Source organism: Chironomus tepperi, unplaced genomic scaffold (genome assembly GCF_022539635.2).
Source record: "Chironomus tepperi strain 1889 unplaced genomic scaffold, CSIRO-AGI_Ctep_v1 contig_415, whole genome shotgun sequence".
NCBI classification, from domain to species: domain Eukaryota; kingdom Metazoa; phylum Arthropoda; class Insecta; order Diptera; family Chironomidae; genus Chironomus; species Chironomus tepperi.
In genome coordinates this window covers 193277-206471 of record NW_027226537.1, presented here as the reverse complement: position 1 = coordinate 206471, position 13195 = coordinate 193277, and the positions used below count along the sequence as shown (strand labels likewise).

Here is a 13195-nt window from a genome sequence, read left to right as displayed (position 1 = left end):
ATGGCAAATTAGACGAAAATTTTGTTCACTGGATACCTTGTCACAGGCCATAAGAGACATAAAAGAACGAATCATGATTTACATCACTTCCAGAAAAAGGAACTACGGCTCTTTACTTGATACCTTGTAACAGACCATAAGAGACCGAGTCATGTCGATCAACGATTCAACGACACTTCCAGAACATAAAGCCAATTTTACAGAACATTTCATACAAGCATAATAAATTAATGATATCAGTAAAAATTCAGCAATTTTCCACATTATATGCCTTTTATCAATTCAATTGGAAGTAATTTGTCACATCTCAAAATGCTTGAAAATTGACACAATCATGATGAGCTTGTCATTGTCTTCAATTTGCCAACATATGAATGAAACTCAAAATAATAATAGCAGCACACATATATATGCAGGCGCCGATGAGTACGAGAGAAAAAAAAATCACGTGGATTTTGAATAGAATGATGATGTTTACATGCTAATGCGCATGTCTGTACATTCCAATTTTCCAACTTTCTCATTTCGACTAAAAATATATACAGAAATTTTTTTTTTCATATTTCCTCACACTGACTATCTATTTCAGGTCATTTTCATACGTTCCTTAAAACCGAGAAGAGCAAAATAAGAAATTGGATATTAAAATTCGATAAAAAAGTTACTTAAACTACTCAATACTCGATCAGAATTGTTTGTTTGCAAACATTTAACGTTTATTAGTGCTAATTGATTCAATTGAACATGATATAAAGGCATAGATACGAAAGAGACAGCAAAATAAGACAATTTTTTTTATCGAGTCTGAAAAATATTTTTCATCGCAGATCCGAGCTGAATTTTATAAAGTGAACAAGTACTAAAAAGCCATTGAAGGATGAATCACTTAAATGTGAATTCTGAGGCATCATTTTTGCAATTGCCAGAGTCATTAACGACCTCGCCATCACAATCGACATTTATGGCTGAAGAAGATGCATCAATTTGTCCATTACTACACAATACGTCAAGTCCACAACTTCAACTTCAACTTGATTATAGTCATCCATTGACCCCAAGTACTGGCATCGTATCCGATAATCGTAAGTAGCATTCCTTTAAGACGCAATTTTTTGTTATTTTCCAAATGAGTGACGTAACGACGTATTTGATTGACGTCATAATAATAAGAAAAAAATAATCTACACCTCCGAAATTTCTTTTACTGTACATACAGCTGACGATCAAGTTGAAAATGATGATACATCATCATCATCAAGTAGTTCGGGTATTGGTATCACATCTGCAATTGGTATTGGAACAAATTATCATCATTTACATAAAAATGGTGATTTACATCATCAAGTAAGTGCCTTGCGTCTGTTGATTATTTGTCTCAAGGTCAAATTTATTTGTCTTTTTTATTAAGCATAAGATAAAAATTGTCTATTTACTCTTTCTAGGAGAATGGAAATGGAAAGAAGAAGAAGCATGGAAACATAAACTTTGATTACTTGAATGCCTTAAATATCCCTCTTACGAAGGACTTGCCATCATTTGTTAAATGGAATTGGCCATTGATAAGGAAGGTCACATTCTTTATATTCTTATCTGGTATATTTGCCATGTGCTCTATTGTTGTTGGAATGATTTACAATTTACCAAGAATTTGCAGTCCGGATATTAAATGGTATCAAGGAAGTATCTTCTATGAGATATTTCCAGCGAGCTTCAAGGACTCTGATGGTAAGTAGTGTAATGAGGCATGAGATTTAATTTGTTGGAGGCATTAGTCCAGTGGTGGACAACCTTTTATTTCTTGCGGACCACTTTTGTGATAAGCCACGATCGAAACAGCTCATGACATATGGCTGAGGGTTCAATAGTGTCCCGCGGATCATAGGTTGCCCATCACTGCATTAGTCAGTGCCATAAGACTTTCGAAAGCGCGAGAATCATTTATCTTTGGCATCTCCAAAGCTCACAATAATTTTCACCCAATTAATCACTCTCATACCCAATGCTCATTTTTCAGGCAGCTCCGTTGGAGATCTACGCGGTATTGCCGACAAAGTTTCATATTTCCAAAATCTATCAATCGGTGCCATACGTCTAAATTCAATCTTTTCGGCTAAAAATTATCCTGAAGATTACACAAATATTGACACATTAATGAACATCACCAAAGAGCTTGGTACAATGGATGATATGAAGTATTTAGTTTCGGAGCTTCATTCAAAAAACATATCACTAATATTGGATTTACCGTTATATCCACTTTACACACGATTAGAGCCATCAACAACAATGAACAATTTGACGCGTAATAACAATAATAATGCTAATGATATGAGAATCGATGAATATAGACGCGTTGAGAGAGGCATAATTGATAATAATGGAATTACAAATGTTATGAGATTTTGGTTGGCACATGGCATCGATGGATTTTATTTGAAAGGCTTAGAAAATTTTGCTGATGATGAGTACTTAATGGAGAATATAAGAGAATGGAAATATGTGCTTGGCAGTGATAGAATTATGATTGTTAATGAGTCGTTAATTAAAAGTGTATCCGAAGATGTCGCCGATGAAATTCTCGAATGTATTGATTTAATTGATGTCTTTCTTGATATTACAAATGGCACACGGTCTATTGAACATAAAGTTGATTCCATATTAAAAGGAAAATTAAAGCCATCGGAGAATGGTCCATGGATTCATTGGAGCATTAATGGCATTGATAAACGACGAATGTCAACTGCAATTAATCAAAATGCTTCACTTGCTGGATTGCTCATGGAATTGATGTTACCAGGAACTCCAAACATCTTCTATGGTGATGAACTTTCTATGGGTGATATTCATGACCCGGATAATGTTCATGCTGAAACAAAGCATTTACATCATCTACCAACAATGCCATTTACTGATCAAAGTGTCAAATTTACAAATCAAAAAGTATTGCCTTGGTTACCGAAATCAGCTTTAGTATCTTATGAGCATCTTGAGTATGTCATTGATGCCGGTGCCCTACGTAAAGCTACACCCGGTTTACACATGAATTCAATCAATAAAGATGGAAATAAAGCATTTTTAAATACACACATACGCGCAAATAAGGACGATTTATTGATTATTGAGAGGACCTTCCCACGTCGTAATACAATTGTCTCAATCACAAATCTTGGATCGGAAAATTTATCTCTAGACATATCAGCATTCTACTATAGTGGTGAGCTTGCACTTGGTCCAGCGAAAAAGAGCAAAGTCTTTTTCAATAATTTCAAAATTGCATCACTTGAGACAATTATTGTAAAATTGGACAAATAAGGCACATAAAGTGTAAATATTGAAGCATGAAATATTAGGGTTTGGCTAGGAACTGCGGGCCTGCATTTCAGATGTGCTGACAGTTTTCGGCTGTATCTTATAGTGCAGCTTAAAGCCTGTGTTTTTGCCTACAGGGAACGATTTCTCTGATCGTGGTATGGTACGGCACCACACGGTACGGTACGACACCACACGATACAGTACGACACCACACGGTACGGTACGGCACCACAAGGTATGGTACCACACGAGACGATACGGCACCGCACGGTACGATTACTACTAGGCTCATTACTGTCCAGTAAAATGGTATACTTGATATGGTAATGTGGTATGATTATAGTGATGGTTCATCTGAGATAATCCTATACCATACCATGCCCTACTGTGCTATACAAGGTGTATCATTGTACCGTACCAGAGATGTACCTTTACGGTACCGTACCGTACCAACACTGCACGAATCGACTACAGACCTGCAGTTTTGGACGAGCCCTAATAAAAAGTTAAAGTGCTTCATATTATAAATATTGTTAACCGTTATTATTGTTAATGATACTTGCTCTCATGTCAATGACAAACAAAAAATTAAGCATAGAATGAGATGATGGTGATTACTACAAAAACATACATATAATTAAATACGTTTCATGTACACGCGTAGTGTGTGATAATTTTTGTTTCCTATGCAAAAAAAAACAAAACATTAAAGAGAATTTCCATTTCTCTATGTCTGAATGCGAAAAAAAGTGTTTATTTTTAGCCTGAAGATGAAGTTGATGGATTCATTATGAGAATAAAGACATTGAGGTGTAAATACTTCTTCATAGTTTTCTAAAAAATTTTAGTTTTTTTGTTCTGAAGTGAGAATTATTTTTAGAAGAGATTAACGAAATGTGGACAGGATTACTGACCTTGTATATAACAAAAGAGTTCAATAGACAGCTTAAAACTAGTTTTGGCACAAAAAAGAAGGAATTCTTGAATAAATTTATTAAAAATTAGTTGAATTTCGAGTGACAAAAATCAAGAAGGATCCGCAATTGAGCTTTTGAGGCTCTACTAAAGCTCTATCATTAATACCAGATCTGGAAATCGACTTGAATTTTGTATGACGTCGAGCTGACTTTTTCATACAAAATTCGAGTCGACTTTGAGCTCTGATTAACACCAAATGGATGATGCCTCGATTTAACATAAAGCTGCATCTGTGTGGCTTCCATATGGTTACCTTCATTAGTGTTGCTTGGGACCAAATGAAAGCTGCCTTCGAATGACTTCCATAAGTTGGCAAATAGAGTCAGCTTTCATTTTGGTATAAATGAACTTTGACGAAGCCTTAAAAGCTCCATGGCGGAACCTTCTTCATATGTGTCACTCGGGAATCTATGAAGAAGTATTTACACTTTGGGTATAATATTTCATGACTTAAAGCTTAATTTGGAAACAAATAAAATCAAAATTAATAAGTGACCCTATGTTAACTGTTAAATAGACTTTAAATTTTGAGGTGCAATGTTTTTTGGAAACTGGAAGCTTAGGGATCGTTTGTTTATTACGTCTACGAAAAATTGAACGTACTATAAATGAACGACCCGTTATCGGATAAATGACCAAATAAATTTAAAAGTTTGATATTTTAATTATTATTCTGAGCAGAAATGGCTGGTAAACTACCGAAGTAGGAAGGAAAGTGTAGCTTATTTGCATTCATTCATCAAATTTGTTGGATAAATATTTTGAGGACTTAAGTGTGTACTTAAATAATAGACTGATCAATGAATATTTCCGATATCAATATTAACTAGCTGATGTGAACATGAAGACTTCTGACTTACATTCTTGAACAGATCCAATGTGATCCATGTTTCCCTTTGTTGACTGCCACTTTTCAATTTCTAATTCCAAAACTGATAAATCACATTTTGATCAATTTTGATTATTCCTTATAATTTTTAAGCATCTTCTTTGATAATTTCTGATCATTTGGATTAGTTACCCTTGAGTGCAATGTCACTTCCGACTGGTCAATTCTACCTATTTCAAGTTTTCTATTAACTAGACCCAAAGTGGACTAATGACAAGTTTTGCGGAACGTTTTGGAAACATGATATAAGTCGACCGTAAGTCTAGTTAATGCCTAGACATGTCCGCTTGGGAATGATATACAGTATCTTGAAAATATTAAGATTAGGTAAAAGTTACTATAAATTGCGCAAATCAAAGCTATTAAAATGAGTTAACTTCAGCTAATGGTCATTTATCCTTTAAATTGAACAGTAGTTAGATGGAGAAAGAAATTAAAATTTTAATGAATATTTTTGAAGCTTATTGAACTTAGACACAGCGATTTATGTCAAACAAATTGATTAAAATCTCTGATTTTGCTGGAAACAAATTTCTGTAATAAAGGAACAAAAAATCTTAAAAAATAAAGGAAATAAAAAAAGGTTTTAATTTAATTTTTTAAAAGAATAATTTTTGTCATTTTTATTATCAATTATTCAACATAGAATGTATGTTATATATTTTTGTTTATGTATATATATGTAATATATAAGTCATCATTTTCCAGATATTCTTCATTTGCATTCTGCAGAATGTTTCAAAGTAACAAAATAAAAATTTTTTCACTTTAATTTATAATTTTTTTTATTTTTTCATTCTTAAAATCTAAATTTTTTTCATTTTGAGTACTTAATTACAAAATTGTTGAACAATTCTAAATGCTTTTTTTCATTAATTTAATTTAAAAAATTTTTTCTCTCATAATGTTAAACAATTTTTCTTTACTGTGGATTTGAATTGTGATTTATTCCTCATTTAAGCTATTTTCTTTTCCTTATAATTGAGCAAATTTCTTTATCTTATTTTTTATGTACGAATTTTGAAGTTTTTTTGATCGAAATCTTTTATGTTTAGTTGCTATTCTAGCGATTGGGTGATTGATGCTTGTAAGATTTTGGTCAGTTCAGAGCAATCTTGTGCAATCCAGAGCAGTTTAGAGTAGTCCAGAGTTAAAATACTTTTAAAATTCGATCAGAATGAGTACATTCTTAGCAGAAACAATAGTCAAAATTCAGACACTAAATTGTGACTGAAATTTTAAAATTGTAAAAATCTGGACAAAAGTCTGGACAAATTACTCAAAGGTTTTAAGATGCCCTTTAGCTGCTGAGAACCAAAGCTTAGCTGCCAGTCTCAAAATTTGGTTAGAGCCCCAACTGCCAATTTGCACATCTGATATGGATGAATTCATATCTAGTTAAAAGAATGCAACCTAATGTGCAGATGGAAGAAAATTGCAAATATAAGCTTACGAGCATGCTCATATAGCGCATTTCAGATTAGCAAGCTCTCAAAAGCATGCTTTTTAACTGTTAGGTGATGTCACGTACCATACCAAACGAGCACCGAAGAAATTGGCTCCAAACCAAGGAGCAGCAAGATAAGGAAGGATCGACCTTTAACCTCACCGCTCCACCGCTCCATCTCTGGCTAAGTCCTGACAAGAACAGAATATTCTGTTGGATCGAAAGAAAGCCATCAAGTTATTGAAATTTAGTAAAATAATTTTAACCTTCGATTTCACATTTTAACAAGGAATAACTCTAAATTTAACATCTTCAACTCAAATTCTCAAACAACTCTAACCTCAATTCTATGTCAAACAACAATCACACAATCAGCTGGAGTTTCATTTTTTCTACATGTCTTTTTTTAATAATTCAATTTGATCTTCACCTTCATTTACATTCAACTAAGAATTTCATTAATTTAACCTTAACAAAAACATTTTTATTATTTTTTTTTTGATTGACTGCTGATGTGAATGTGTATGGCAAAATTCATGTAACTTTTTCTAAAACTATAACTTTATGCTGCATATTTTTCTTTATTTTTTATTTTTGTGTGCATTAAAATAATGCGGATTTTTTTAAATATTTTTCTTATTAATTAAATTAAAATTTTGAAGTATGTAGTACCAAAATTACCAAATATCTTTCACTAACAGGTCACGTAAGGCACCTGTTAGGGTTTCAGAGAGCTACCCTAAATTTTTTATTTTTGTTTCTACAGAATTAATATTTAGATAATTTTAGTAAGATTCTTCAGAAATGAAGCCCAAAAAGTCTTAATTTTTTGGTCTCATGAAAAGTCAAAAAAGAGATTTTGTGGATTTATCTCTTTGTGTCCTTAAACATTAAAAAAGCATAATAAGTTCTAAATGTAGCCCTGATTTTCAATATAACTTCTTTATCTTCACCTATTACTTAACTTAATCATTTTTAAAATGATTTTTTTATTATTTTAAAGAATTTCCTTCATTTTTTTTTGAATTAAAAAATATTTCAGGACATCCAGTTCGTCCCTTAAAGATTTGTATTTTGATTTGTCTTTTGCTTAAGCGGTATCGGGTCCATAACATAATTATTTTTATTACCACTCTCTTGTACGGGTAATGGTGGCAATTTATCATTTGGATGTCGATGACTTATTGTCGTCTTTCTACCCTTTGTTGATGTCAATTGTGTTGTATTTAATCCTGATACAGGATATTTACTTTTTGACGACGTATGTGATAAACCTTGTAGTGATGACCTCGATGGTTTTGGCATCACAAAGGCTTTTGTTTGCTTTAATAAGGAACGATCATTACATAATGCTGAGATGAGTGGCAAATCAAGATGCTTGCTTTTTTCACGTAAAATATTTATGTCTATTTGCTGTTGTGCTAATGTTGCCGGTGTGCACAGAATTTTATTAGATTCCGGGCAGATAACATGCGAGAGTTTAAGATCCTTCAAATCTATCGGTTTCGAACTTGAGGATGTCGTTTTACTAACATCTGCAAGTGTTAATGCCATTTTTGATGATGAATCGACTGTCGTTAAATTCATTGAAGACTTCGATTGCGACTTCAGGATTGATGAAGTTGATGAAGACCTCAGTGTCGATGGCTTTGCGGGTACTACAAAAGTTGAAAAAGTTGATTTCATAAGTCAAATGATCATTAAGGAACATTTCTCATTTAGTTAACTTACCAGAAGGCGGTAGTTCTAAGCTCTCAATTGGCACCGGCATCGGTGGTTTTCTAATTGGTTTCTTATCATAAGCAGGTGGTATTGGAATTGGTCTACGTGATTTTGGCGTTACATCTATTGAATTTAAAATATTATCATCAGATCTTGATCGTGAGAATATTGACGACGATGTGACAGTTGTCGTTGGTGCAATTCTCGGTGGTCTTAATGGTGGTAGTGGAGGTGGTGGCATTGTTGCATCATATGATGAACATAAACTTGCAACAGATGGACTATATAATGGTGAGTATGTACCTGGCAATTGAACATATGTGTCAGACAAATTTTGTGTTGATGCATAACGTGATGGTGATGATATTGTCATTGATAAAAATGGTGTGCTACGATAGAGAGCATGATTTCCATCCCAACTTCTATTATGTGCACGTACAGTATGATATGCAAGATATGGCGGTGGTTGTGTTTGTGCCATTGCAGCTAATATTGATCCTTGCTTTGAATCAAGATATTCTTGTTGACTCACAGCTGGATCTTGCAATGGATATATTACATAATCTACATCACTATAAAGCTGTTGCTGATATAATTCTATTTGGGATCGTGCAAGTTGACTTGTATAGACTGTGGCAAGTTGTGCTTGTGGTGGAGGTGGTGGGGGCTGTCTTTGCATGGTAGGCATTGATGGTGGTGGAACATATTGTTGTGATCTAGGTTTAATAACTGGCAATAATACGCAAGTTCTTGGTGCACTTTTAGCTTCGGGATATCGTGAGGAATGTGATAAGTGACTTTGAGCGTGCAAATTGTGATATGGTACAATAGGAATACCTAGAGATAATGATGTTGCTGCCGATGTCGTTGGTAATGGTGATTGTGATAGATTATTAATCGTATTGACTGTTGGTGCAGCGTAGCTTGGCTTTGTTGACTCCCCAACGAGTGACGTGTGTGCCTTAAGTATATTTATGTGAGGTCGCGTTGTTATAAATCGTGCAGGTGTCTCTTCGGGTATTGTCGACGGAGGTATGACAGTTGAGAGTGAGCGCAATGACTTTCTAGGATAAACTTGAGATTCTCTTATTGGAAGTGATGGAATTTCTGGTGATATATCTGGACCACGAAGGCCCGTCTTTTCGTGATGTGCATTATATGGTGGCGGTTTTGGTAATTCAACGAGATTTGATAAGGACATGCTGTCAATTCTTTGTGGTGGTGCTGGAGGTTTTACTTCTAGTAAATCTTTCTCATATTCATCCTCTGTTGGTGCTGTATCCTCACTACCTTGCAAATAACTTTCACCTTCTAATGGAATCGGTAGTGTGACATAATCACAATCTGAATCCATTGTATTGCTAACTGTCTTACGTGATGGATATGAACCACGTCCAACAATCAAATCTGTTAGCTCCTCTGCTGTTAATGGATTGTGTTTTGAATCTGCTGGATCACTTCCATCACCACGGAATGAACCAGCTGCACTGATATTCGAATCAGATCTCATTCTAAATTGACTTTCTTCACTATCGAGACGCTGTCGGAAGTCTCCATCGACAGAATCGATGTTAATATTAACAACAAGCTTATCACCCATTTCACTGTTTGGATGAAAGCTTCCGTAGTGTGAACTTTCATGCGATTCTGACTCGGCAATTTCCGATGATTGACCCGTGAGTTCACTGCTATTCATTGTATAAACTCCACTTGTTTCTGTTGGTGCAACATGATCATCAAGTGTATATACACCGGATATTGTCTCATCATCATCATTCTGTACATCAGTGCCATCAAAATGATGATTATCGTTGACTGAATTTGTTGTAAGTTCACTTACAGTTGAATTCTGTGCTGTATGACTAAAACCTAATTCTAAACTACTACATGTTGACGACGATTGTCGACGCCCACTACCATTGCTACTACTGCTATTATGCTGCGCCTTACTAAGCGGTGAAAGCGATAATGAATCTGATGCAACAACAACTATTGTACTACATGTTGAAGAACATTGTGATCCAACATTATGTGATGTAGGTGAGACATCGGAATCTTTTTCGCTATTACGCTCCTTAAGTGTCTCCGTTCCTTCGCTACTTGTTGATCGTGTATTTGATCGAACGGATAATGCAGCAAATGTGTCACCAATATCTTTAAGTGATACCTGACCGACAGATGACGTTTGTCGAGATACACTCGGACAATCAAGTAAATGTGCAAGTGCGAGACTTTCAGTTGAGGGTGCCGCAATAGGTGGAGTATTTATTAAAATCTCTAATTCATCCTCGGAATGCACGCGATCACTCACAATGCCCGATGTTGTATTAGAACTTGTGCTTGATATAACAGATATTCTTTGATCATTTTTGCTCTTATATTGCATGTTTAATGCACGAGAATAAAGATAGCATGCATGAATGCAATTACTCTCTTCTTCTTCACGCTTTATCGCTTCCGTTAGACGTGGTGCAATTTTCATAGAAAATTGATGAGTCTCTCTGCATAATGCCAACAGCATCTTATTTTTATCATCGTTACCCGAATAAAGTGTTATTTTATTGTCGCCCGATCTTAATTCAAACTTTTTACGATCAAAGCTTAATTTACTTATTAACGGCCATAAGAATGTGACCGGTTGAGTTGTCTCATTAACAATCTTGATACCTTTAGCATAAATAATTAACATAACTGAACCAACACCATTTTCATTTTTGTTACTTTTCATTCTAAATGTATGAGCGTTTATGGCTTCATGAAGTCCACATGCTTCTCTTATAAAATGCGTTTCTGCATCTGCACGTGACATTCCACGATTTTCTCTATGGCAAGAATGCAATGCTGATATACCCCATGATGTACGTAATGCTGCTGGTATGTAATCATCGGGACGAAAATAATCTGTTTGTGATTGTGAATCATCGCTACAATCGCCAAAATCGGCTTGTAATGAGAGGCCACCAAGTAGGAGTAATGACTGATCTGAGCACTCCTTTGGTACATCCCGATGTACAGAATTTGTCTTTAATTGCAAATAATAATGATGTCGTGTTATTTCATCTCTTAACATAAGCGGACTCTCAATGTAGAATTGTACACGGAAGTGAAATTCCAAGAGAGGTTTGCCATTCGCGTCGAGACCCTAATGTAAAAAAAAAATACAAGAAGTAAAGAAGAAAAAAAAAAATTATTAAACATCAAGCACATTCTTTCATGTAGACATTAAAATATTATTATTGTTATTAATAGTAATAAGGTAAATGCTTACGTGTGTGTGCGATGATCGCCAACTTTTTGGGCCATACTTTGATAGCTTGGATTCGGGATCGGCGAACAAATACTCCCCATCTATAAATAATAAAAATACATTGGAATGTTGTAATAATTATTGAGAAACAAGAAATTGAAAAAAAAAAAATAAATAGAAACATAAAAAAATGATTGTTGAATAGCTACAAGGCAAAAGCGCAGCCTAACAACTGATTGTAATGATGTTGAATATTTTTAAGAAGCAAGTGGGAACATTTTATTAGCTGATGATGATTATGTTTCATGCTGCTACAATCAATTAAGCATTTTGCTTGTTATGGTAAATCCTCTTTGTGATGGGATGTAGTCAGGAACTACTTGAGTCAATTTTGGAAGGGATTGGAGGTTTGAATTCACAGAAATCTAGAATTAGACCAGTGGTGGGCATTCTATGTGCTTTGGCATGGTTGGAACTAGTTAGTTCAATTTAGTAAGGGATCGAAAGTTCGAATTCTCAAAAATCTAGGAGTAGACCAGTGGTGGATATCATGTGTGTTGGGGCATGCTAGTGTACCACCGATTTTATGAGGAAATGTAATGAACAGCAAATCGTTTGCGAGGCTTATCATTAAGGAATGTCGTGACACCAAAGGTTGTTCACCACTGGACTAGACCATTGTAGTGATTAACAAGGATTCGAACCCTTGAGAATCTAGAAGATTTCGAATTTTCGATCCGTTATCAATCCATTCAGCCATAGTCTATACTCAGGCCATACTCTCACATTCACAAATCCTCTCATATAAGCATTGACTCATACCCAACTCAACTCATAATTTCATCTTAATATATCACATAATCTCTCTCTCAAAAAGTCATTCCCCATCCTCATTATAATGAACAAAACGACTTGATTTTTATTGGAAATAACAAGCCATTAAACTCGTACTTAATTATAATCGAACATCATTGCGATTGTGAACTAAAAAAAAAATTACATTTAATCCACTGAAATAAAGGTGTGCAATTCCCAATCATTTTGACTTATTTATCTCAATTTATATTCCTCGTGTATGTCATGTGACTGTGCACTTAAATAAATATGTATATACATACATTGGAATGAAGAAAGTCAAAGCGTCAAGCTTAAGACGAAGCAAATTAAAGCGATTAAAACGACATGAAAGTGCATGTGTGTTTTGAAATTATAAAATATAAAAAAAAGTAAGCGATGGGCGTAATAAACGAGTCGCAAGTGGATGGCGATAAGTATCGTTTGATGGAATAAAAAAAAAAGTTTATAGGAATGTAATTATTTATGCATTCTCTTAGTCATTTAACTATCTCTTTCGCATGCATGAGGATAAGGACAAATTTATTTTTATGATGATTATCAATGTCGACGGATAGATCGTCTATGTAGCGCCATGCGTAATAAATCTACATTCCAATGACTGTTGTGACTGTATGCTGTATATTTAGATTGACATTGTATGTGAGATAAAAAAAAGTCATTATTATTGAAACTGGAATTTAATTAAAATAAAAAAAAAGTTACAAACAATAATTTCTTCCTCTTTCTCTTTATGCTTATGTGC

General features: G+C 34.3%; 2 protein-coding genes across 2 annotated transcripts in view; one reads left to right on the top strand and one right to left on the bottom strand.

Moving 5' to 3' along the window:
* Window positions 1-224: 224 nt before the first annotated feature.
* Window positions 225-5790, top strand: LOC139097234 (maltase A1-like). Its single transcript, XM_070649019.1, has 4 exons — window positions 225-1082; window positions 1217-1344; window positions 1443-1725; window positions 2015-5790. The coding sequence occupies exons 1-4, from the start codon at window positions 878-880 to the stop codon at window positions 3310-3312; spliced, it is 1914 nt and encodes a 637-aa protein (XP_070505120.1). The 5' UTR covers window positions 225-877; the 3' UTR covers window positions 3313-5790.
* An 838-nt stretch (window positions 5791-6628) lies between these two features.
* ex (FERM domain containing expanded) overlaps window positions 6629-13195 on the bottom strand; it is an 81790-nt gene continuing 75223 nt past the window's right edge. Inside the window, exons 4-6 of the mRNA XM_070648958.1 lie at window positions 11617-11696; window positions 8358-11490; window positions 6629-8284 (exon numbers count right to left, since the gene is read on the bottom strand). Of these exons, the coding sequence (XP_070505059.1) occupies window positions 7686-8284; window positions 8358-11490; window positions 11617-11696 (3812 nt within the window). The 3' untranslated portion in view covers window positions 6629-7685. The remainder of the gene's footprint in view (window positions 8285-8357; window positions 11491-11616; window positions 11697-13195) is intronic.

Excerpts from the sequence above, each read along its gene's own strand:
- LOC139097234 (XM_070649019.1), top strand. The coding sequence starts at position 878 with ATGAATCACTTAAATGTGAATTCTGAGGCATCATTTTTGCAATTGCCA. Across the intron at positions 1,345-1,442 it reads ATGGTGATTTACATCATCAA|GAGAATGGAAATGGAAAGAA; the intron begins GTAAGTGCCTTG and ends TACTCTTTCTAG. Across the intron at positions 1,726-2,014 it reads GAGCTTCAAGGACTCTGATG|GCAGCTCCGTTGGAGATCTA; the intron begins GTAAGTAGTGTA and ends CTCATTTTTCAG.